We start from the raw sequence: 27,184 nt of genomic DNA, 5'->3' as shown, positions 1-27,184 counted from the left end.
ATCTGTCGGGGATGCTTTGATTTAGATTTCCTGCATGGAAGGAGGTTGGACTGGATGACCCTTGTGGTCTCTTCCAACTCTATGATTCTATGAATCTTACCATGACTGGAATTCCAGTTCATGCAAATACTTGTAAACGCATTCTCACATTTCCCTAGAGATGAAAAAGTTGAGGGAGGGCTAGCACGTATCAGTACATCGACCCCATGCATACAAATAGATTACATGGGAATGTTTATATCCGGGGGAAATGTATATATCTTATGCTCAGTTCTTTGGACATACTAAATTTAGTGTTTTAACAGTTTTCAGTGCCTGAATAATTCAACAACATTAGGGGATAGCATGTTATTGAACTGTTATTACTTTAAAACAGTTTCATATATTCCAAAAAAAATAATCCTACGGTAACACATTAATAATATTTGAATATAACATTTAAAGTGAGTTAAGCATTAATTTATTATTATTATTATTATTATTATTATTATTATTATTATTTTCTAATCAAATATTGTAGTTAAGATACATTTGAGTGGAGGGGGGAACCTTATGTAGCATGTAAAATGCTGTAAACAGCATGTACAGTGGACCCTTGTTATACGCTGGGGTTTGGTTCCAAGATCCCCCGTGTATAACAAAATCCATGTATGCTCAAGTCCCATTAACTATAATGACATAGCAAAATGGTGTCCCTTATAAAAAATGGAAAATCAAGGTAAATTTATACTTTTTTGGAACATTTTCAAACCGTGTATGCTTGAATCCGTGTATAAAAAATCCGTGTATAAGAAGGGCCAACTGTATAATGTTGTATATGCAAATATTTGTCAAATCAAATATGTAAGTTAAATAAAATCCTGGTAGATTCAGACATGAAATATTGTTGAAAGAAAAGTCAGAAAATATTTTAGATTACATGGTTTTTTTTTTGTGGGTTTTTCGGCCTATGAGACCGTGTTGGTTGAGAGGAAGCGATTTAAAGAATACCGTGCAGCTGTGGACAAGTCTACATAGGGACCACCAAACACAGTATTAAAACACAAATAAAAAAAATGAGACACTGCAGACTGGGTCAGCCAGAAAAATCAGCAGTAGCAGAACACATTATAAACCATCCTGGGCATAAAATAATGTTTGAAAACACTGAAATTCCAGATCATGCCAACAACTATCAGGTCAGAATGCACAGGGAAGCCATTGAAATTCATAAACAACTGGACAACTTCTATAGAAAAGAAGAAAGCATTAAAGTAAACAAAGTTTGCTTACCAAAATCAAGACCCAGCAAATGCAAATGAAAAGCACCCAGGATGAGGGGGGTTTCCCAGCAGACAATGGATCATTAATTAAATAGACACTCTGAGGCCTTACCATTCAGCCAAAGAACAATACACAGATTAACATGTAAATCGCTTCCTCTCAACCAACAGTATATATACCCCACTCTCTTCCATGCCAGCATTCTTCCAAGATGCCAGCCACAGCTGCTGGCAAAACATCAGGAATAAACTCTTCTAGAACATTGACTCAAAGTCTGAAAAACCCACAAAAAACGGGATGCCGCCTGTGTAAGCCTTCCACTTCACATTATAGATGACATTTTTCTGAAAAGCCCACAGAACTGATTTTAAGTAATCAAACAAATCTTTGGTTGGAAATCTACAGTGAGGATAATTGCTTTTAGATTTATGTAAGTAATGTATTATCTTATTGAAGTTCCAAAAATCTGGGGCCCTAACTTGCATTTTATGCAATTTATAAGATAATATATGGAATGTAGACTTTAGAATAGAATCCTAACATCTTCAAACTCCCACTGGACAATATGCCAAACCTCTGTAGGGAAAGGTGGTATTGTGGGAAGTTTCAGTTTATGTCTGAGCCTAAAAGCTCTCCTTTTCTTATGCTGATGCTCTCCTGTCTTCCTTTTAGATGCTTTTAGGTGTTTTTGGCTTGGGATTTGTCACAATGTATGTATCAGAAAGTCTCATGAATGCTTACCTCACCGCAGCAGCACTGCATGTTATTGTATCCCAGCTTTCTTTCATTTTTGGAATCGTAATTGACTTTCATTCAGGCCCTTTGGGATTTTTTTACGTGAGTAAACCAACCTTTTATTCATAGTCATGTTTATTGGTACAGGAAGGGAAGGTCAGCTTGAGAGATCACAAAGGAAAGGCTGCAAATGCTAGTTTAAATGTTTCTTCAAATTGCCTTATCACAAATGGGTCCAATATTGTTGACAACAAGAATATTGCTGTTGCTAGTATTATTCAATGAATATCCCTGCCAAGATGAAGTTAATCTCAGAAAAGAGAGATAGAAATATAGACAGAGTGTGAAAGACTCATGTGGATCAACAGACCTTCTTCATGGGCTCAGCTCTTTTGAAGACCATAGCTTTCAAGGGTAGTTCCAGGAATTAGAATGCCATGTTATAGTAAATGAGAAGAAGATTGTGGGGTGTATGCTCCACTCATACAGACAGCTTCCACTTGGCTTGTGGATTGTGGACTCTGTATAATCATTCTGACTCCTTAACCCCACATACCCATGCTAGGCTGGGTAACATGCTAAGTATTGTATCTCTAGCCATAGAGGCCCGTATTCTTCTTTCCCTCTTGGTCCTTCCTAGAAACAGCAAACAAAACAATAACCTGTTTTATATATTTTATACCCATTCCACAGTGAAAAAAAATAGTTGCATTGGGTTTTAACATTATATTGCTTTCAAATGTCTCAGACTGAACTGTCTGCAGTTAGTTGTAGTAAGTAGAACCAAACTGGGGGAGAGGCAGTTTACAATAGTAGATCCTGTCCCCCATTAATTCATTAGATTGTGTGCACATTCCTATACATATACAAACTGCAGACATAGGCATACATATGTGATTACATCGATGCGTGATTTGTATTCAACCCTGTTGAATATTCATACAAGAACTGTACATGCAGTCTAGTAGGTGGATGTAGTTGTGGTCAGGGCTGTTTTTTGAGATACTGTTTCCACTTCCTGCACATTTATTCTGCTTGTTTAGAATGTTTATATAAGAGTTTTGTCTGGATTTGCCAATTCTAATATTAGTTTAACTGAGTTAAGGTGAAGTCGACTAGACTATGATGGTGAAGCACTACATGCTTCATCATTGGCAATAGTGAGCTAATTCCTTCTCATTTTTGTGGGAAAGAAGTATGGCATTCTTTGTTTTCTCTTCTGACCTTTACCGCCGGTCAATTAACACCTTTGAGAATAACTGAAAGAAAGAAGTTGGCAGCATGAGCTTTCATAGACTTAAGTTTACTTCTTCAGATTCATTTGGTACCCAAATTCCCCAAATGCATCTGAGGAAGTAGACTTAAAAGTTAAAAATGCATTTTGGTATCACTCTTACAAGTAATTGCCAGTTGAAACAACCACGGCAAGTGCTTAATGACACGATTAGGAGTATTAAAGTTGAAGCTGATGAAATCTCAGACAGATATTAGAATTAGGTATTGCACACCCACAATCTCTATCAACCTTAGCAGCTTTTACCGAATCCATAATTTCCAATATGAATGGAAAATAAAAAGGGGAAGTGAACTAATGCATACAAAAAATGATTAATGATGCAAGCCTATTCTGCACTTATTATGGTGTTCAAATGCCTTTGCACTAGTAGAATACCAGCAATAATGGGATAGTGAAGTTACATCATCATTGCATAGAAGAAAACCTGAGACAGCAGACATGTTATGACAGTGGACAACACAAGGTGAAGATAGAAAATAGGTGGAGTTGTAAATGTGGTCTGAGAGGATCAGGCCAATGGAACTATGTCCAGTATATTCTAAGAGTACTCCTGCTTCCTCTGCTAGTGCAAAGTTAAAAGCAGAGTCAAAAGTAAATGCACACATAGAGAAGACCGTGAAAAAAAACCTATGTGTATACTATATTACCTCTTCCTTCAAGGCACACTGTCAGAATTCTGACATATAGTCAAGCTAACTACCGCATAAGCCAAATGCTGAGCTGCTTTCCACTCTGCTGAATACATCTCTGAAGCAGAAACTCTGGCAATTAAAATTCAAGACATCTTTGTGCAATAGTGTGTTGACCCTCATAAGAATGAGCTCATTCTGAATTTTTCCCCCTTTATATTTTCTTTCCCAGAATTTGACATATTATTGCATGGGCCTTCCAAAAGCAAATTCCACTAGTATACTGCTCTTCTTGCTTTCTTTGCTAATGCTGAGGGTCAGTAAATGCATTAAGATAACTTACAAACATTACCCTGTTGAGTTTCCTATGGAGCTTATTTTGGTATGTATTTTAGTTTTTTTAATTACATTTGAATTATGTTCCACTGATCAGCCTTCCCTTAGTAGTTTATACCCTTGTTACATGAAAAATAACAGCTTTGTCCTTTAGGTCATAGAACTGGATGGTAGAACAACGGTCTTTAAACTTTGTGTTATCTTTAGACTTTGAAATAGAGAAAAGAACACCCATAAATGGTGAATGAGGTGGGGCAATGCACCTTAAAAGACCAATAAAGAGACACCCTGTATCTCTATATGTATATATGCATGAGCAACTTATTGTGAGATGTGTACAGTGGGCCCTTGTTATATGCTGGGGCTTGGTTCCAAGATCCCCCGTGTATAACAAAATCTGTGTATGCTCAAGTCCCATTAAATATAATGGCATAGCAAAATGGTGTCCCTTATAAAACAAATCGAAAATCAAAGTTTGATATTTGAAATTTATACTTTTTTTAACATTTTCAAACCATGGGTGCTTGAATCCATATATAAAAAATCTGTGTATACAAAGGGTCGACTGTATCTGAATGGACAACAGAAGGTAGTTTTCAAAGTAGTCTTGTTTGTCAGGATCCATGCTTGCTGCCATATGCTTGCCTTATTTCTTTGTAATGCTGATTGCAACATGAATTACTCTTGCCCTGTCTGCTGTGATCATACCTTAATTATGTCACTTTGCAAGTAGTATTAGCAGTTGCAGTCCACTTCCTCATGCAATCAGAGTCTTATCAGTAAAGATAATGTATTTATTGCAAGAGGATGAGAGGGAGACACACATACAAGCACAACCAGATAATTAGTTTTTGGATCAAATAATTTCTGATCTAGTGGATAATTCCATATTTTATTTTACAGATTATTGTATTTACCATAATTTCTACTCAAACACGCCTGTATGCTGAATCCAGTAAAGGAGTTTTTACAATGTCTCCACACAGGTTGGTAATCTACAGCTAATACAACATATCACATTACTCAGTACAGTTGTTCAAATTTCACTTGAGGTTTTACATAGCTGTATATAGGAGTGCTCTCAAGGGTCATCTTCCAGATTTGGTATTCCTTTCCATAGAATGCTTGTTTGAGCTTGAGTCTGAGGTTGAATTCTTGCAAATCTCTTGGTACTTATTAGTCATGTTTACTGTCAGTCCACACTGGTTTCCAGCTCTTTGCTGCAGTGATCATGTCCATGTCCTTTGCTTTCCAAAGTCAGCACAGTTAAGTACATCTGAATTATTACAGCCTGTTTCCTTCTCAGCATCTCCCTGTAATAAATATGCTCACTTACCAAATTTAAAGTAAATTGTTCTATGTTCTCATAATTATTGCTGTGCATGTACCACTGGGAATCATGAAATTGTGTAATTACTGTGGTGTTTATTAAAGTATACATTTTCAACAGGCGTTCAAAACACTTGCACAGTATGGTGGTGGATTAATTTCTGTTTTAAATTACAGCTAATGATAAATACTTAAAATTAGGTGTTTGAGGCCTAAAAGTCTTTTCTCATTTCACAACTAATCTCCACTATTCTCTTAGTAGTCAATCTGTCTGTGGTGAAACAGAAAGTCGTAATTCTACAAATAAGCAGACCTACAGGCCTTCATCATGAACAGAGTTATCAAGACGTTTCTTTGTAGAATGGAAAAAGAGACTCACAATATCTCTTTTATTTCAGCTTTCTGCATCCTACATTGCCAGACGTTTCAAAATGGAGCAAGATTGCACTACATGCTACATCATTGGCAATAGTGAGCTATTTCCTTCTCATTTTTGTGGGAAAGAAGTATGCAAATATTCATAATTATCACATCAGGCACACCCAGGTATGAGTTAAATGGCATATGCCACCTGGGGGATTCTGGGAATTGTGGTGCATACAAAGTATCTTCTCCAGTATCTAGATGTTTAGTCATTACTAGGATATTGTACGTACTGAGGTATAACATCATATAAATGTAGCAGATAGAAAAATATTATTATTATTATTATTATTATTATTTGTTATTGTTGTTGTTGTTCTGCCTGAACGAAAACAGCAACAGACACATCTAGGGAATTCAGCAATGGGCTGCCACATCAGAAGAGATTTGCCCCTTGTAGCCACCTGCTTTACAATAAATTAGGTATTCTCAGTACAATTTAGAATAAATTGTAAGATTCTGTTTCATCAGAAAGAGCAGATATATCTATAGAAATGTAGGTCCTGAGGATAGGAGGACATGATGGAGAATTCTTCCTAGGTACTTTAAGGCAGAGTCAGTGCTTACAGAGATTTCTAGAACATTCACTGGAACAGCTTCTTTCAAATTTTGCCCTGTGGTAACTGAGCCCAGAGGGCCTGGAGGTGAGCTGAAGAGGGAGGGTGATGGGACTCTCTTCCCCTGGAGAAAAACCCACTGCTGTTGAGATCAACTAAGCTCAGAAGTCCTGAATGTGAGTGCCAGTGGGAGAGAGAGCTCAGTGGGACTCTCCAGCAGTCAACCATCACCTCTCTCTGCTACAGGGGAAATGCAGCCCACCGGTGATAACTTCTGCTGCCGTTGCTTAAACCAGCATGGCCCAGAGGACTTGGAGGGCACTCTGAGAAGGACAGAGGGCTGACAGGGAGGCTGGCAAGACTAAACGGGGAGAAGGACATGAGGGGAGGAAAAACAAGAGGGTAGAACCAAAGTATGGATGAGCTGATGGCAACTGAAAGATCAGAGGGAAAAGGAGGTGAGAGAAACTTGATGGGTCGGGGAGGGGAAACAACCCAGTCGAGAACACACAGGTATTGGGCATCTGGAGTAGCGGTAGGTGACATTGATGTAAGATCTCACAGAGAGAACAGCAGCAAAACCATAGCAAATACATGTGCAAAGAGAAGCAAAGGTGAACCTCCTTGTGAGACCTTTTCACCAAGAAAATGTGAGATAGCCCCAAATAAAACAAAAGGAAGGATTAATACACAGACAAAGGTAGTTGTGGGAAATCACAACAGAAAGTTGATCAGGGCACAGGAGAAGTCAGCATGTCACTAGACACGTTCAACAATGCAAAGCTTGTCTGAAGCAGCACTACACGTATTACAGGAACATGGAATGTGATAAGCATGAGCCAAGGGAAGCTAGACATAGTAAAATAAATAAATAAATTGAATGCATAAACACAGTAATAGTAGGGATGAGCAAGCTAAAATGAACAGGAATTGGTCACTTTGATTGAGATAACCATGTATACTCGACTATGTCGACTTCATGTACAAGTCAAGAGCAGGTTTTGGGGGCAAAATTATGGATTTTGATATGACCCATGGATAAGTAGAGGGTAAAATTTAGGGGCATGTAACAAAGGATGCAAAGGATGATGCAAAGGAAAATGATGCAAAAGAACTTAGAAAATTCTGGCAGGCATAACCTAAAGGCTGGATGGATGAGAGAGGGGACCCATGCTTCCTTTTGATGCTCCCAGGATGGACTAAGCTCTCACCTTTTACAACTCTATTCAAAGAAAGGCGTGACTCCGTGTGTGTGTGTGTGTGTTAAAGTACAGTACTTACAATGACCCGTGGATAAGTCAACCCAGGGTGTTTTGTTTTAGGTTTTTTTTTTTTTTGGGGGGGGGGGTTGGTCAATTTTTTTGTCTTAAAATTTCTAGACTTATACATGATTACATAGAGTACATAGTGTTCTATTCAGAAATGAAGATATTTAAAGAAACGGGGTAGCTTTCTATGCTAAGGAGAGATATAGCAAAAGTAGTTAAAGGATACAAAAAACAAAGTCAGACCAAACCATGCCAGTAGAATTTAAAGAAAAACTTATAAATATTGCCATAATCCAAGTATATGCATCAACCACAGAAGCAAAGGAAGAAGAAATTGAAAGATTCTATGAAGATGTCCAGGAAGAAATTGACAACACACCAACACAGCACTTCAAACTAATAATAGGCGACTATAATGCTTAAGTAGGCAGCAAGAGGAATCAAAAACAGTAGAAAGATTTGGACTAGATACAAGAACAAAGCAGGAGACCAATTGATAGAATTTTGCCAGACCATCAACCTATTCATTGCAAACATCTTCTTCATATAACCAGAGAGGAGACACTGCCAGATGATCAATACAAAAATCAGATAGATTATATAATTGGAAGCAAAAGACGGAGAACCTCCATTCTTGTGGCCAAAAGGAGATAGGGTGTGGACTGTGGTACAGATCATGAACTTCTTATATCAAAGATTAGAGTAAAGCTGAAGAAGAAAGCAAAAACAGTTATCATAGCAAAATATGATCTGAACAATATTTCAACAGAATGTACAGACAATTTAAGAAATAGATTTGCACTATTAAGGGTAATCAACTGGGAACCAGAAGAACTATGGTCAGAAGCCAAGGACATAATCAAGGAAGATTGCAGAAAGACACTATCAGTGGCCAAAATGAAAGAAAAGGAAAACGAATAACAGGAAAGAAAAGCAGAAGAGAAACAAAACCAGAAATATGAATTCAACAGTTTAATTACTAGTGTGCAATAACAAAGAATAGTACTATAATTATAAATGCAGAGAAGTAGAAGACAATAACAAAAAAGGAAGAATGAGAGACCCACAAGATTTATTCCTTTATTCCTTCAGTGATAATTCTCTAGTCTATTACACATTTGGTAACTGAGGTAATGGGGAGGGGCTTCAGAGAAAAAAATGAAAAGAAAAAAGGAGAAATTATAACATTGCTTCTACTATTAGAAGTCAGATACTTCCTGAAGGCCACAAATTCACTGCATTGCAAATAACAGATACATGATCAAAATTCTTACTGTTTCTTCAAAAGATGATTCTCCAAATTGGTGCCCTACACAAAGTTTTGGGATGTTCCTCCCATACAGACCATAATTCACACTGCCTAGAGTTAATGGGTATTGAAGTCCAAAACATCTTGAAGGTGCTGGATTGGAGAAGGTGATTCAGATCAATATTATATCCTATGACAGTGATGGCGAACCTATGGCACGCATGCCAGAGGTGGCACTCAGGGCCCTCTCTGTGGGCACACATGCTGTTGCCCTAGCACAGAGTTTGCCATGGTTTCTTACTAGAAAGCCAGAGGGACGTGGCACTTTGCAATAAATAAGTGGGGTCCAGGTTGCAGTTTGGGCACTCGGTCTGTAAAAGGTTCTCCATCACTGTCCTATGAGATTTGCTTTCAGTTGTTTCCCTTGAAGAATAATCTATGCATTTTCTTTGAGTACTGCAGATGCATAATTCTTAATGAGTGCAATATTTATTTTTATCACAATAATCTGAGTGGGATTAATTTTCATTAATTTATCATACAGGATTTAATGGCAATTGGCTTGTGCAATGTCTTCAGTTCATTTTTTAAGAGCTTTGTTGTCAGCTGTGCTATTTCTACAACTGTTATTCAGGAGAAAACAGGTGGAAAAACTCAGGTGAGTTGGTTGATTTAAAATACAGGGTCTGCAACATTGGTGGCCTAGTGAACCACAGATTTGATTATCCGAGGATCGCCACACCCCATATTATTAAATGGCAGCATGTGCTACAGATGCGCTGATGCAGATATGCACCCATCACCACCCACTGAATAATATTGGGCATAACCATCCACAGTTTTTTTCATCCATGTGGGGAAGGCAGAACTGAATCTCCGTGGATGGAAAGGATCTGCTGTAATTGAATCTTTCAAATTTTCCTTTAGGTTAATTTACTTGGTACTAATTTTTCTCAACACACTACACACCTGAAATAGGTTCCAAATATTATTGTTCAGTCTATCTGAATCACATTTTAACTAGAGTATATATTTAATGGATTAAAATCTCTGTGAGATTTAGGAACACTTCATTCAAGGTAATTATTTATATCTGCAAAAACATTCTTAGATCACTCTTTATCCCTAAAAGTGTTCCACAAGGCAGTTTTCAACCATGTAAAATCTTGCAAATAAAAAACAGATAAAGATTAAAAACAACTAAAAATGAATCCCATCAAAATGATTCTTCTCTTCTCCCTGCGTGATTGAAGATAGAGCAAGCCTCTGAAAATGAGCATAACTGACAAATAATTGTTCAAATATTCTAATTCCAAGTCATTCTGGTCTTAATGATAATCTCAGCAACTTGAATTCTGCTCAGAAAGAAACTGACCATCAGTGTGATATGAAAGTGCCACATAATTAACTTGTTGTGTGAAACAACTGATGTAAAGTGATATCCCTCTACATGGTTAACTACTAACATAGCTAATGATGTGATAGAAACTGGCATTTTAGCTTACTAATCTCCTTTGAATTTATGGCTTTGAATGTAGTATGAAAAAGACGAATGTTGTGGCTGACACAACATAGACATCTACTGATGAACTCAGCAAAATGTGAATGTTACCAGAACAAATGTCTAAAGTAGTATTGTTGTTTTTTTTAATTAGCTTGCAGCTCTAATTGGAGTCTCCTTAATGCTTGGGGCTGTACTAAAATTGGGATACTACTTCCAGTTCCTTCCTAATGTAAGTCAATGTGAAGCAGAATCTCAGTAAGATGATATAAGTAATTGGACAAATGTATGTAATGTTAATTTAGAAGATGGCTATTTATAAAACACTGGGTTTTCCATTACATGAACATTAGCATATTTGTTGATTTTACAAGATATGTGATCCATGATCCCTCCCCCCTCCCTTATTTCCTACTTGTATTCATTAAATGACTATTGAATAAAATAGGTATCACAAAATACTTCCTTTAACAGCTCTCTAGGTCAGATATACAGTGGGCAGTGGTAATTTTGAGGTTCATCATCATCATCATCATCATCATCATCATCATTATCATCATCTATTTATATTGTGCCATCGTATTATATGGCGCCATCATGGTGCTCCAGTTTAGAAACTCATTTATGCAAGTCCTCACAGTCATATCCCACAAAGTGACTCCAGAGATACAGAGGTTTATAAGGCAGATCTCATAGATACACTCATAAGGAGAATCCAGAAAGGCAGGCAACTTTGTTGATTTATGTCAGCAAACCAGCTGTGAAGTTTCCATTGTTGTTGTGTGCCTTTTAGTTGTTTCTCACTTCATATCTGTAATATGAAGGTTTTCTGGCCAAGATTTGTTCAGAGAGGGTTCGCCTTTGCCCTCCTCTAAGACTAAGCCCAAGATCACCCAGTGTGTTTCCATGGCTGAGTGGGGATTCAAATCCTGGTATCCAGAGTTGTAGTCCAATGCTCAAACCACTACACCATGCTGGCTCTCAACAGTTTATGGCCCAAACCCAATTGTTGGTCCCAACAAGAATATAGCTGTTAGATTAGTAGGATTTACTCTGTGTTAACTCACTATTCAACAATCGATTGAGTGGATCTACTCAGATTGGGACTAGCCACTAAGGGGCCAAACAGGTGGCCCAGAAAAGCCAGCTTCTAGGTGGCTTGGGTACATGGCGTTTTGATGCTGCACACCCCAAAGATATCTGAAAGACACCCAGCTGTTCATATGGGGGCAGCTTCAAGCTGCTCTGGGAACATGGCATTTTGATACTGCACACCCCCAGAGTGGCTTGAAGCTGGTTATGCCAGGGCAGCCTAAGGTGGTCCTTTACTATCCCAAATAGGAGCAGATCTTTTTATCCAGTATTTATTATCAATATATATTTTTTATTTTTAGGACCATTGCAGTTGCAGATTATCACATTTGATAATAAAGCATCACCAGTAAATATAATAGTTGATGCTGTGGTGCAACCTTCCCCAAACTACTGCCCAATACAAATACATTGGACCACATCTACATCATCCCCATCTGCAAGTTGCCTAGGACAGAGCTTAGGAGCATTAGTGATAGCACCTCATCATTAATATTAAACTGTTAAAGAAACAGTTCAATTGGCATTAGATGACATTAAAACACTGAGGCTATTTACTCATAATTCAACATGAGAGTTCAACATGAGAATCAGTTAAATCACTAAACTGTAAAAATAGGTTAGTGGGCCCTTGGTATCTGCTGGAGGATTGGTTCCAGGACACACATGGATATCAAAATCCATGCATACTCATGTTCCATTATATATAATGGCATAGTAAAATGTCCTCCCTTAGATGCAATGGCAAAATCAAGTTTTGCTTTTTGGAATTTATTTTTGAATATTTTTAAGCCCTGGTGGCACAGTGGATAAATGCCAGTATTGCAGCCATTCACAGCCACAAAGTTGTGAGTTCGATCCCGGGTGGGGCTCCAGTGTCTACTCAGCCTTGCATCCTTCCGTAGGTTGCTAAAATGAGTATCCAGCTTGCTGGGGGCAATTAGCTAACACATTGTAAACTGCTTAGGGAGTGGTTAAGTCCACCGATAAGCAGTATAGAAATGTACTTTCTGTTTCTATCGCTGAATCTATGGTTGCACAATCCAGAGTACTAAAATTATCAGTAACAAGGTAACAGGCACTAATTATTGTTATTTAAAAATGTTGGTGGTGTTTAATTACTAAAATAAGAATTCTTTAAATTGTTGACAATTTTAATAATTTGGTGGCAACAAATGAATTCTTCATTAGTTGTTTCCAAGCTCTGATCTGGGCAAAATGATATTTGTATTTCATCAAATCTGGACAGCATCAGTTTGAAAGGGTTGCTCTAGAACTGCACAGTTTATATGCTAGTATAACATTAGCTGGTTAACCAAGCAAAAGCTGTTTGTTCCTAGTGAAATATCTCAAGTGTTTATTCTGACAGTATGTGTACTGTTCAGTGTATTTTGTGCATAGTATTACTCAGTAAAAGCAAAATAATCTTTTTTCCCTAATTTGCACAGGCTGTTTTAGCAGCTATTATACTGGTCAACATGTTCCCATTTCTTGAGAAATTTATGGATATCCCTTTTTTGTGGAGACAAGATAAATATGATTTTGTAAGTATCACACAATCTACAAAAGGTTGGAAAGAGAAATTAAATGTGCTGGCAGTTTAATGTTATACCCAGGTTGTGGAGAGATTCACTTCCATGTGTCTTTAAACTCTGTTTACTGAATGGATCCATTTAGATGATATGAGAGAGAACCATGATTAGAATTCCTTTCTATATGGGCATGTTTACATGGACCAATTAAACCAGTCCCCCCCACCCTTGCCATGATCTGTCTTCAAAGCACCATGCACATGAAGCCAGTTTACAACATGAAGCCAGTTCCACATCAAATCCTGCCTTAGAATGGTTTTAAAAGGCCTACCTTTTGCTCCAGATTTTCCAGGGAAATCTGAAGTGCTCCACAGCAATACCAAGCAGCTGTTTACACATCGTCCAACTATGCTGCCTGGTTCTGCCACCACTGGTCACTCCCGCTGAGGTCACAACGATGTGCCCAGCCATGTGATCAACACTGCACCCCTCATTTTCAACTTCAGAGGGAGCGATCCATGCCAGCCATGGCAGGACCAGGCAGCAGAGCAGAACATGCGTGTAGACAGCTGCCCAGCATCCCCACAGAATACAAAAGTAATGGGGAGCTTTGAGGCCAGACTAGTCCAGGAGGAGCCTGGAGTATTCTGGTCATTTTAGACCCACTCTTGATATATATTTTTACTAATAGGATAAGGAACAGCTCCCAAGCTAGGATCCTGGGAAAGGTAAAGGTTTCCTTCCAATCAAGATATGAGTCCAGCATCAATTCTTGGAAATCATATCCTGGTTTGGAATAAGTGCTTAAACCATAGTCTCACAGTTCAAATGTCATAGAAAACTGATTTTAAGAAGGTCGGAAAACTGAAAAATGAGCACAAAAGCAAGTGAGGGAATTCAAGGGGTAAAGATATATGGACATATATCCTTGTTTCAGCTATACTGAAATATGCTTTATCAGCCAGGTCCATCATCTCTCAACTGAACTATTACAAACAACACCACTCAGAAACAGAGCTTGGAAAGTAAAATCGAAAGTTTTCATGACTGGCATCCATAGTTCTTTGTGGGTTTTTCAGGTTATGTGGCCATGTTCTAGAAGAGTTTGTTCCTTGTCTGCAGCTGCATGGTATGCTGTAAACTCCTGCAGCTGTGAGAGGGTTTACCGCATACCATGCAGCTGCAGACAAATCTACATAGGGACCACCAAACGCAGTGTTCAAACACGAATCAAGGAACATGAGAGACACTGCAGACTGGGTCAGCCAGAAAAATCAGCAGTAGCAGAACATATTACAAACCATCCTGGGCATAAAATGCTGCTTGAAAGCACTGAAATTCTGGACCATGCCAACAACTGTCAGGTCAGAATGCACAGGAAAGCCACTGAATTCCACAAGCACCTGGACAAGTTCAACAGGAAAGAGGAAACCCTTAAAGTTAGCAAGATTTGGCTACCAGTCCTGAAAAACACTAAAATCAAGAGGCAGCAAATGCAAATGAAAAACACCTAGGATTAAACAGACAGTAATCCTCTTTGCATATCCTCCCACCTTGAGGGCTTGCCATTCAACAACAGAACAATACATAGATTAACATGGAAATCACTCCTCCCAACCCAGGGTCATACCCACACTCACTTTCAAGTCAGCATTCTGTGAAGATGCCAGCCACAGTTACTGGTGAAAAGTCAGGAACAAACTCTTCTAGAACATGGCCACATGACACCAAAAAAATAAAGCTTTGAATACTGTTTTGATTACAACTCCAGCAATACTTACCATGTTGGTGGGGATTTTAGGAGCCTGGCCCAAATATTAACTTTTCCAAGTGCTGCACAGAAATATCATCAAGCAGAGTTAAGGACCCCATCTTAAACTAAGACGTGATGGATTTTTAAAAATTCTTGAGCATCTGCTTTCTCAGTGGAAAATGGAGGCCCTGTCACACCTGTATTGTTTAGTTTTCTAAAATTGCCAGTATGGTGCCTTAATATTATACTTATGCCTTATTATAATACTTAAATAGCTAATACCATTCCTATTTCATCTTTTCTTAAAGGGAATTTGGATTGTGACATTTCTATCTGTACTCTGCCTTGGTCTGGATATAGGCTTGGGAATTGCTATGGGATTTGCCTTTTTCATAATAAGTGTCAGGTCACACAGGTACTGTCTCCTATTATAGTGTAGTATTATTTAGCTGCAGATAGATGTATGTGGAGAAAAGAAACATATGCAGAGTATATTGGAAAAGTGTCCAGAAAGATTGCTTTTATGTGGAGGGGACCTTCCTATAATATGATGGGTAAATATGGCAGCTAAAAGGAATACATGTAGTGCCTAGTTTGTTAGATTCTTTATCTGTTGATATTGGTTGGGTAAACATCAGTGGAATGTTGTAAAAATAGAAATAAAATAGAAATATTACAGTGCGCCCTCAGCTTATGCGGGGGATCCATTCCAGACCCCCCCACGTAAGCCAAATTCCACACATGCTCAAGCCCCATTGGAATGAATGGGGCTCATACATGCAGTGGCATGGTGGCGCAGTGGTGTGCACATGCCTTTGGCGCACACCCCATTCATTCCAGTGGGACGTGCCGCCCCTTGCACCTCGCACGCTCCTGCACGGCTCTATGCAGGTTTGAGCATATGCTCAAATCTGCACATGATGCGGGCAGGCACACTATATATCCTCTGAATCCCAGGCTTCATTAACCAGGTTGTAGCTTCACATCAAGCATCTTAATGTATTGGGAGGGGGGGGGGTTTACACTACACTCTGCCCACAATATTTGACCAAATGTTTTCTTCCATAGTGGAGTAAGAAATAAGACCAGCCTTTTAATATCTCCCCCTCTTTTTCTTTTCTTTCTTTTTTCTTTTGGTCATATCTATTTCTCATGAAGAAATAAGAAACTGTGAAGAATTGTTGTTGTTGTTGTTACTGTGTGCCTTCATTTCATTTCCAACTTATGGCAACCCTAAGGCAAACTTATCATGGAGTTTTCTTGGCAAGATTTGCTGAGAGGTGGTTTGCCATTGCCTTCCCTTGAGGCTGAGAGTATGTGAGTTTCATAGATGCATCTAATTTGTACAATGGACCTGAAGTTTGGTTCCAAGATCCCCCGTGTATAACAAAATCTGTGGATGCTCAAGTCCCATTAAATATAATGACATAGCAAAATGGTGTCCCTTATAAAAAATGGAAAATCAAGGTTTGATATTTGAAATTTATACTTTTTTTAACATTTTCAAACCATGTATACTTTAATCCATGTATAAAAAATCCGTGTATAGGAAGGGCCAACTGTATAAACATTCCACTATTTTAAAGCCACAATCCCATTTATGTAGTTGCCTATCCACCATATTTTCTTTCTTTTGGTATAAATAAATGATTATTTCACTACAAGCATATTCCCACGTGGGGAAGAGGGGAAAGTATAGCATTTAGAGCAGTAGGCTCCACACATTAAGAAGGGCAATCTAACATGTATTTTGTTTCAGAATGAAGATGCTGACACTAGGCCAGATTCCAAACACCAATATTTATCGTAGTTTTTCTGACTACAGTGAGGTAAGAGTGGGGAGGTAAATATTACTTGCTATAACCAACCGCCATCACTGGCATACCTGTAAGTGATACATCAAATTTAATTGATTCCAACATTGGTATTCTGATCAAGCACTGAAAATAATTACCACAGTTGTGACTGGAAGTGAAGAGCTATATTTGAAAAAGCACAGTTGCTGGCATCCCAACAGCAGTTCTGAAAAATATGTGACATGATGCTCCTTGTGTCAGAACAGAGTCAACAATTACAGTGTGTACAGCTTGCTATTGCCTTGTTATCCTGACATGAACAATGAAGCTAGATCTGTGGCAAACAGTTTGTGATGCTACTTGTATTTGGTTTGCAGAAGTACAGAAAGAATCAGAGAGGTCAAGGGAGGAAAGCTCAATAAATACTAAACATGCTGACTGACTCACACAGGGGCTACTGCCACACTGTAGAAACAAAGCAGTTTGACACCACTTTAACTGCCATGACTCGGTGGAATTCTGGGATTTGTAGCTTTGTGAGATATTTAGCCTTCCCTGTTGGATTGCTCTGATGCCCCACAAAACTATAAATCCCAGAATTCCATAGCATTGAGCCATGGAAGTTAAAGCAATGTCAAACTGCATTATTTCTGCAGTGTGGTAGCAGCCAAGGAGACAGAAAATTACAAGATGTAGGAATGGAATAGTATATTCTTGGACTCTGTGCAACATTTTTTTTGCAGTTCTTGCAACATTTTGCTTTGCTTTTTAGGCTGTAGAGATTCAAGGGTTAAAAATATTCCAGTGCTGTGCCTCCATTTCATCGGCAAATATGAAACATTTCAAAGCCTACATTTTACAAAAGGTAAGCAGTGCTTTTCTAATGACAATGGCCAGAAATTCCAAACCCCTGACTTCAAAAAAATTGCTGTCTCTGATAAGCTATCTCTGTTTCTGTTTCAGATGAATATGAAGGCAGTGCCCCTGGATGAAAATGAGATGAGAGCTTTGATCTCAGTCAGTATGTCTAACGTTAAAGGACAGAAAAAGGATTTAAACTGTGTCTGTGTTTGTGACCCCCCTGAACCATTACCCAGGGTCAGAGATTTCTTTTGTGTGGTTCTGTTTGTTTGTTTGTATGTTTGTTTCATCACATTATTTCAGTGTTCCCCATCAGAAGTCACTGGGGCAAGTGTTTTTATATTCCACAGAGCTGAAAACTACAGCTACTGGGTATGCATATATGCATAGAATCTGATAAAAATAACAACCTTCAGACTATTCGTATACACGAATTAAACATGATACTCCTTAGGAATATATAATTGGAAGAGACAAGACAGCAAAGCTGGCTGCTATACCATTTATATTGCTCAAAGTATAAATGAGCTCATAACCCCTAATGCAAGAGGATTACTTTTCCCTTGCTGTGGGGTGATTGCACTTATGTACCAAGGGCAAAAGCTCTTGGTTCATCTGTACAAGAAAGATCTTCTGTGGCACACGAATTGTGTACACAGAATAGAGAAGAGGATAGAGCAGTCTCGTCGAAGATAATGATATCAATATCTACCCTGTGGTGGTATATTATGTGCAGTAATGGTCCTATAGGTTATATTCAGAGGACAACAACAGACTGATAAATAATGTTTCTTCTTGTGTTTTTTTGCCTTCATTCCCTTGATCTCTTTCTTTTAATGGCTTTTTGGCTTCCAACAGTTAAAGCTATTGTTGTTGCTTTTTCTTTTGGAGTCTAAAAGTGCCTTTGTTGGTATGGAAAGACGGTATAGGAGGAAGTCCACTCATTCTCAAGCACATGTATCAGGATAAAAAAGCCATTTTTAGTCCAGCACTGAATGAGAATTATTATTGATAGTCATCCAACAATAAACCTGGCATAGGTTGCATCTGCGCTGCAGAAATAATGTAGTTTGACACCACTTTAACTGCCATGGCTCAGTGCTATGGATTCCTTGGGATTTGTAGTTTGTAATGGCACCAGAGCTCTCTGACAGAAAAGTCTAAATATCTCACAAAACTATGAATCACAGAATTCTATAGCACTGAGATGTGGCAGTTAAAGTGGTATCAAAATACATTATTTCTGCAATGCAGATGCAGACATAGGTACATACTTATAATCTGCTTTCCAGTCCATTGTTCTTTATCCATCAAAACAAGAATGTTTGACATTAAACTTTCTTTCAGTTATGTTACTAATACAGTTTAAAATTAACATGTTTGCAGGTAACACTCCCTTATGTAGGTCATTTATAGTCTAATCTTATGGTTTGTATATTGAGAAGACCCACTGAACTCAGTGGGTGTATTCTGTCCCAAATTCTGTCAAAAATCTTAAGTGGAGAATAGTAGAAATTTTAGATGTGTCGAGATTCTGGGTGTACAATTGTTTGTTGTTGTTGTTGTGTGCCTTCAAGTTGTTTCTTATTATGGCAACCCTTAGGTAACCCTTTCATGGGGTTTTCTTGGTATGATTTGTTCAGAGGAGGTTTGTCATTATCTTTCCCTGAGGCTGAGAGCATGTGACTAGCCCAAAGTCACCCAGTGGGTTTCATGGCTGAGCTGGGAAATGAACTCTGGTCTCTAGAGTCACAGTCCAACAGTCAAACCTCTATGCCATGCTGGATGCATTTTTTTTTAAAGATTCATATTTTTATTATGTACTATGTCTTATTTTCATTTATATCCCAACTTTCCTGTAATGAGTTCTAGGCAGGATATATGGATTCCCCCTCACACTTTACCCTCACAAAAGCCTGTTAGGTTGAGAGACACTGACTGGCTAAAGGTCACCCAATGCATTTTTTTTCTTTTTTATTTCATTTAGAGTATTTATACCCCACTCTTCTGCCACAAAGGCTCTCTGAGTGGCTTACAAATTGTTCATTGGACAGTTCCCTGCCCTGAGCCTTACAGTCTTAAAAAAGACAAAAGGAGAAGGGTAAGGCAATGGCAAAGGGGATCAAGTCCAGCAGATACTGGTGGTTATTCTCTCCCTCCAAGGCCAGGGCATTGGCAGATGGAATGGAGGGAGGGCTTTTCCTCTGTCCCTGCACCTAGTCATGGTGGAATTGTGCCTGCATTTTCTCATCTCTCTCTGATGCCAGATTGGTGGCAGCTAAGATGGAGGGAGAGGCTTTCACCTGCCTCTGGGGCTAGGCGTGGTGGAGCTGTGCCTACCTTTTCTCTACCTCCAAGGCCTGTGCCTGCCTCTTCTCTCCCTCTGCAACTTGGATCTTCCAAATGCTAGTTCAACGCCTTAACCAATAAATCACACTAGCCATGTTAAAGATATTTAAATAAAAATAAGGAAAATTCATAAATGAATTGCAGTACCATCATACCCTGTTCCAGAATCTCAACTCTCTCACATTCTAGGTTCCTTATACCGAGAAACTTCTAAGGCGAGTTCTTCCAGCTAATGAATCATTCTCTTCTTCTTCTTTGGCCTTGGTACGTTGGACAAGAAATGCTAATAGATATCCTTCTGATACTGACTATGTGGAGTCTGCAGCTGCCAGAGATAGGGCAGCAGGTCATGATTATGTAAAGAAGAAAGAAAATTTTAGCAGATTATGGTCTTGCTCTGAACCTCCTTTAACAAGATCCACAACTCAATTGTACCCACCTGATTCAGATTCTGCAGTATATGTGATACACACAATTATTTTGGACTTCAGCATGGTGCACTTTGTTGATTTACAAGCATCTTGCTTACTACGGGAGGTAAGTCACCTGAATTATTGTCACTCCGTTGATTTATTATTACTAATGTAATTCTTCTACAGCATTTATTTATACCAACTCTCATAGTATATAATTTTTAAAGTCTAGTGCATAGACCCTATTTAAATACAGTATTACTGTGGGAAATGAAAAATTTTAGTGTGAAAATTATCAAGTACCATGGCATAAATTAATAGCTGAAGAAACTTTTTCCCCAACAGCATGTTTCCCATCTACTATGACAATTTAAAAATGGAGTAATTGTTTTTTGCAGTTATTCAATAGATACATAATTGACATGGAATTTCATCCTGCACCAAAATCCATCCACATTTAGGTTCTGAGCCCACTTTATATTTAGTAACTCATTTTAAAGGTAATTGGTATAGATAACCTAATATTTGATATGGTTTAAATGTACTAAGTACTTCTCCAAAGTACCAGTCCCAGGAGTCCTTAGGATGGAGATATGACCATCAGTGTGGTATGAAACACATTTAACTATGTATTCCACATACATTTTTTTAAAAAGTACCAAACAATTCTTATAATCATCTTATATCTTAAGTTGGAACCTGTTAGATTTGTGTGGGTGTGGTGGTCACCTAGTTGATTAACAGCATGCACTGTAACGGTAACCTAGGTTCTCAAACAGTAGGGCACACTCTCTGGGGGGGAATGACAGTTTCTCAAGAGAGGTGCCTACCTGAGATGGATTAGCTGACCCTTCAGAGAAGGGAGGTGTTTGGAATGTTTTTCCAGCACCCCCTTCAGATTGCATGGCAGAGAGTGAGAAGATTATTGCACCGGGATTAAAACGTTCCCCAGTGCGTTCTAATGGGGACGCGCACGGAGCGTGACAGGAACGTGATGGGGCCCAGAACACAAGTTTACTGCACACTGGAACACCGCCTTTGCTACTGGGCATTCCCATCGCGTTCCCATTGAGTTCCAGGGGATGCCATTTCTGGGAACTGTTTCAAAGCACCCCTGGAACTCAATGGGAACCCCCGGTGGCAAAAGCGGTGTTCCTGTGTGCAGTAAACTTGCGTTCTGGGCCCCATCGCATTCCCGTCACACTCCGTGCATGCCCCGCGCAGGTACGTTAGAATGCACCGGGGAACGTTTTAACCCCGGTGCGATAATCTTCTGAGAGAAGAGAAGAAAGTGAGTATCAGGTGGGGAGAGGAGACTGGAACTTGTGTGTGACAGCAGTTTCAGAGGGGTGAAGTAAAGTTCACTGCCTCCCCCCCTTCCTCCCTTTTGCTCTCTTCAAAGGCAAAATCCCTCATTTTTGCCTTTGGAAGGAGCAAAGTTAACTCTTTGCTCTTCCAAAAGCAAAATCCCACAGCTAGTAGAGTTTCTGTCTTTGGAAAGACCACCATTAAAGCCCTATCCTTTCCCTTTTCTCTTTCCAAACACAAATTCCCATATACGGTACTATCTTGATTGAGAAACACACACACACGGCGACATGCACATGTAGATATAAAGGGGAGCCCAGAGGGGAAATGTTTGAGAATCACTGCACTAAAAGATAAATAAGGAGCTTTTGTGTATCACATCAACAAAATTTGTCTCTTAAAATATAGTTACCAGGAGAAACAATTTATAGAAAGTTGTACACTCATCCCTCCACATTTGCTGTGTTTAGAGTCACAGGACCCCCGTGAATGTGGAAAAACCACAAATAACAAAAACACTATGTTTTTACCTGAGAGAACACCTCTCTAGGAATCTCTAGGTCCTCCATTGCAACTCTGTGGTCAACATCTACCAGACCCTAGAATTGTGCTGGAGGAGCTACAAATGCCTAGAGAAGTGTTCTCTCTAGGAATCTCTAAGTCCTTCAGAGCAACATTTGGTTAAAGTTGAAGGTAGAGTTGCGCTGGAGGACCTAGCTATTCCTTATTTATTAATAAAATCCATGAATAATCAAATCTGCAAAAATCAAAGCCGCAAATGTGGAGGGATGAGTGTATTAGGTTCAGAAGATGCATTTTTTTGGTCATCCCATATCTACATTTATGAAAGAAGAAAGTATAATTTATCCTCTAATCATAGGCTTAAAGAATGTAAAGCAGATTTCACCAGCTTCTTAGATGAGTCAGGAGTGGGGTACAAAAGGAAGTTCAACAATATATCTAGCAGTGGATGATATGTGATTTTCCACAAGCTTCTGAATTAATAACTAGTAAAAAAAAAAGTGGCAGCTCCTGCTGTTGCTGCTGCCTCCTCTTCCTTCTCTCTTTATTTGTATCTGTTCTTTCCCCCCAGATTGGGACTCAAGGCAACTTACAATTTAAAACAAGTACAAAACAGCTAAAACCATACAAAAGGTCAATACTAGAGCAGAATTAAATTATTCACAATACTACAACAATATAAAACATACACTTTAACAACAATTAAAAACAGCTCAACTTAAAACAATGCAACACCCTCAAAAGCCTGTTCTTTTAAAAACTGTTCTTGAATAACTGTTGGAATAAAAAGGTCTTTGCCTGCTAACTGAAGGATAGCAAGGAGGGAGCCATTCTGCTCTCCCTGGAAAGGGAGTTCCAGAGCCTAGGGGCAGCCACCAAAAATGGGACGGTATGGGATGACCACCTTGTGTCCCCACCAGCCATGCCCATGAAGGTGATAAGACTGAGAGAAGAGCCTCTCTGAGGATCTCAGGGCCTGGGCAGGCTCATATGGGGAGATATGGTGAGTCAGATAGCCTGGACCTAAGCCTTCTAGGGCTTTATGGGTCATAACCAATACTTTAGGCTACAACCAGGCCTAAAATCACATTGAAATAGATCTAATTCTGGTCTTCATACTAAAAGCAAGCCAATTAAACTCTTGAAATCCTATCATATAATGCCGTATCAGTCTATGTATAAAAGGTATAAATATAGTACTATCAATGTTAATATACTGGCTTCTTTTTGCAGCTCTGTCATGCATTTCAGAATATTGGCATCACAATCCTGGTAGCCGCATGTCATCGTACGTACTGTAATTTTATTTCTCTAGCAATTTTGGATATAATTCATATGAATAATATCGGTTCAAAGCTGGTGACACATATAATCCTTTCTGCATTTTTATTCCGACAGCCACTGTAATAAGAACCTTTGAAAAGATGGATTTTTTTGACCATTGTGTCACTAAAGCACGATTCTTTCCAAGTCTACACGATGCAGTACTTTATGCTGTGGAGCCAGATCTTTTGCAAGAGACAGTGCCAGTGGAAGCAAGTATAGCCCCTGATGAAATCTTAGCTGATGTGCATTTAGATGACCAAAAGGTATACTAGTTCATAAAAATCTATAATTAATTCACTAATCTGACAGTTGTAAATCTGGAAAAGTCATTCTCTATAAGGCTAAGGAACACTCCACAAAGCAATGGTGTCCCTGCACTGGGTGTCACTTGGTGTGGGGGGCTGGGGCTTCTGGAGTGGGGATTCCAGGGAGTTGCATGTGCTCCCTTCCCCCATGCCACCCCGATAAGGAAAAGGATGGGAGGGGGCAAAGGGTGGGGTGCGTGGGAGTGAGAACACAGAAAGGGGGGGAGCACAGGGACAGTGCAGGGGTTTGGAGCATTCACGGGGAGCACGGGGATGGCACGGGATGGGAACACATGTGGGGGAACATGGGGACAGTGCTGGGAGGGAACACATACCACTGCCACAACATATAAGTTTATCCTTTTGTGTCAACCAAATCAGGCAGGAGCTTCAAAACTCCAAGGAAGTACAACTGTTGCTTCCAGCCCCCGGAGGCAATTTCCTGCCTTGCCAACTGATCGGATAATAAGCCCTCTCTCCTTAAAATTGATTAAAACTGTTAGATAATTATAATATTAGGGCAATAATTAGGGCCCTCCCTGATATGGTGGCTTTGGTATATCCCTTGTGTTATGGACTCTTCCTTCAGCCTCATGGAGAATGAGAGGTTGGTATTTACAGAGAAAGTCATTCTTGTGGAACTGAAGGAACAATCCACTCCTAGCCAGAGGAAAAATAATATTGTTTGATATTGTTGGAATGGTTAACAAGGCTAGAAAACAAAACTGAGGAGAGAGGGTTGGAAGCAACAGTTATAATGTCTTGGAACTTTAAAGATCCTGCCTGACTTGGTTGACATGAGGAGATAAACCCATGTGTTGCACTGTTCCTTCAATCACACAAAGATAATAATTTTCAGTAAGTACACCAACCACTCATTTGATCATTTTAGACTAGGAATCATTTAAATAACTGGCCTTACTAGCTTATTGCTTTTGTTGTTAACTACTCTTTATTCAACCCCAACGTATGATGTACCTGTGCATGAGACATCTTTAAGCCCCCCCCCCCATCCCCCACTGCTCTGCTTAGGTCCTGTAGGTTCAGGCCCAAATTTGTGCACCATGCAATAGTTAAGGAGACAATGAAACTATCTATAGAATTAAAAGCAGCTAAAAACATGGCCATTACAATGAAAAGCAAGAAAGGCATAAAAGCAACTCCAAACAAAAGCAGATTCGCTGACAAAGGGTAAAGACCCCTAACCCCTTAGTCTAGGAGTGGGTAACCTCACCTTCTTCAAGGGCTTAATTTTTGTATCAAAGTAGGCTTGTGGGTGAAATGATGAAAACTCACATCTCCCCTACTTTACTTCCCTATGCTGATGCTCACTTCAGATGCTTTTCTCCTAGCCTGAGAGTGACACCAGGTGTTAGATGGACTGGAAGAAAGGTACTTGAAGCAATGGAATGCAAGGGGTGGGAGAATTCAAGATATAACCATGTTAGTCTGTAGAATCAGTATGCAGAGAGACCTTGTAGCACCTTTGAGACTAACTAAAGAAAGAAGCTGGTAGCATGAGCTTTCTAGACTTGAGTCAACTTCCTCAGATGCATTTGAACAGGGTGGGAGAGTACAGCTACTTCATTCATGGATTCTTCCCGCCCACTTATTTATGTTGGCCATATACATGAATAAACAAATGTGACTGCTCTGGTTTGTCCCTGAAATTCTTCTGTATCACTAATTTTTCATGCCATGTTCCCCCTTGAGATCTCATCTTCCTCAGAAGATGAAGCAGACATACCTTGTAAAGGAACTGCAGCAGATACCTGACACCCAGCCAAGTTCTCCTTCAGTTTAGCAGGTCAGGTTGGCTTCAGAGCAGAAATAGGAGTTGGAGGAGAGCACCTCCATTTGTCCCTAGAAAGGTGAAGGCTCAGGCATCAAGCTCATACTGTCCCTTTCAGACAGAGCTACCTCAGCTCCCTTGAACTCAGTCTCTGATTTATGATTTCCTCAACACTGTTTTGATGCTGGATACTTCTTGTTTCCATGGATTCTGACTTTGGCTCCCTGAATTCCTGCTGCAGGTTGAGAGCAGGACAGTTCTATACATACACTTTGTGCACATTTCAGAAGTATTCCCCTATCACATTTGTGAAGTAACAGGATATATAACCACACTTCAGCAGAGACTTTATATTATTGTTGCATTTTTATAATCAGTACAGTATATAGAACTGTTGTTTGCAGTAGCTCAGCCACTAACTTCTTGAATTATTTATTACAATGGTTTTAAAATTGTTTCCTTTCCCCAAAACCTACTTTTTATTACTGTTTTTTAAAAAATCTATCTTATGATTTATGAGAGAATGTTAGTAAATTCTGTTCAAACAAGAACTTACGTTTTTGTTATCCACAAACCTTGTTATGTTACAATTTGCATTGGGGGGGGGGGGAACTAATTATATATAACTGTGTTGCTTTTAACTCATTATTTCCAGAATTTGATCTGGACAGTGTGCGTATGTCTGTTGCATAGATATCCTTAAGTGTGAGCTGCAGGGTTGTTTCTCAGCAGTAAGACCAGTTGGGACAAATCTCATAAAGGTTACCTCTGAGAGTCAGCTGTTTGTTCATTCTAACTGAAAACAGCAACAACAATTTGATGAAAACGCAGAAAGAGCTGCTGCCTATATATGCTTGTCTCTTGATTCCAGCATAGCTTACCATATTCGAGGTTTGGCCAATGCAAAAGAAATATGGGATGAACTACAGAAAGCATTTGATTCTCCAAGTACTTCTAATCAAACAGCTCTCATGATAAAACTTGTTAACACAAAATTGTCATGAGAGCTGTTTGATTAGAAGTACCTGGAGAATCAAATACTTTCTGTAGTTTATCCCATATTTCTTTTGCATTGGTCAAACCTTGAATATGGTAAGCTATGCTGGGATCAACAGACAAGCAGATATAGACAGCAGCTCTTTCTGTGTTTTCATCAAATTGTTGCTGCTGTTTTTAAGATAGTGCTGGGAGTGCAAAATGAAACCAGAGAAACTAGAACCAATCTGCCCCAGTCATGCAGGAAGCTTGTAAGCTGTGTCTCACCTCTGTGGAACCTTTCTGTATTTCTTAAGACCTTCCTAATCCCTTTCCAACTCATCATCATGGAAGATTTTCTGTTTTTTAAAATTGTTTTGTAACTCATGCTCTCCAAAACCTCTAGGAGTAACAATTTTGTCTTAAAACAGGTTGCCTCTTGTCTTAACAAAACAGGTTGCAGTCATTCTTTTGTTTTGATTTCCTCTTCTAAAATGAATGCTTGTACACATAGACTTTTTTGTTTCTAGAACTGTGTTATCACACAAGGAGTCATACATATGTTGTAATATG

At 39.1% G+C, this 27,184-nt stretch overlaps 1 protein-coding gene across 8 annotated transcripts in view; it reads left to right on the top strand.

Moving 5' to 3' along the window:
* SLC26A8 (solute carrier family 26 member 8) overlaps positions 1–27,184 on the top strand; it is a 44,740-nt gene that overhangs the window by 14,851 nt on the left and 2,705 nt on the right. For 6 of the 8 annotated variants that reach the window (XM_089515152.1, XM_089515150.1, XM_089515156.1 and 3 more), the window contains 14 exons: positions 1,936–2,100; positions 4,157–4,306; positions 5,164–5,246; positions 5,988–6,135; positions 9,631–9,744; positions 10,742–10,819; positions 13,128–13,223; positions 15,273–15,379; positions 16,724–16,793; positions 17,533–17,625; positions 17,724–17,858; positions 20,160–20,507; positions 23,447–23,501; positions 23,612–23,802. In XM_089515152.1, the coding sequence (XP_089371278.1) occupies positions 1,936–2,100; positions 4,157–4,306; positions 5,164–5,246; positions 5,988–6,135; positions 9,631–9,744; positions 10,742–10,819; positions 13,128–13,223; positions 15,273–15,379; positions 16,724–16,793; positions 17,533–17,625; positions 17,724–17,858; positions 20,160–20,507; positions 23,447–23,501; positions 23,612–23,802 (1,833 nt within the window). The remainder of the gene's footprint in view (positions 1–1,935; positions 2,101–4,156; positions 4,307–5,163; positions 5,247–5,987; positions 6,136–9,630; positions 9,745–10,741; positions 10,820–13,127; positions 13,224–15,272; positions 15,380–16,723; positions 16,794–17,532; positions 17,626–17,723; positions 17,859–20,159; positions 20,508–23,446; positions 23,502–23,611; positions 23,803–27,184) is intronic. The other 2 variants (XM_089515151.1, XM_089515153.1) reach the window with 2 other exon arrangements.

Source organism: Sceloporus occidentalis, unplaced genomic scaffold (assembly GCF_023333645.1).
Source record: "Sceloporus occidentalis isolate IW3139 unplaced genomic scaffold, rSceOcc1.0.p SCAF_3, whole genome shotgun sequence".
NCBI classification, from domain to species: Eukaryota; Metazoa; Chordata; class Lepidosauria; order Squamata; family Phrynosomatidae; genus Sceloporus; species Sceloporus occidentalis.
The sequence above is the reverse complement of the archived record's forward strand: the minus strand, read 5'-3'. Positions and strand labels throughout refer to the sequence as shown.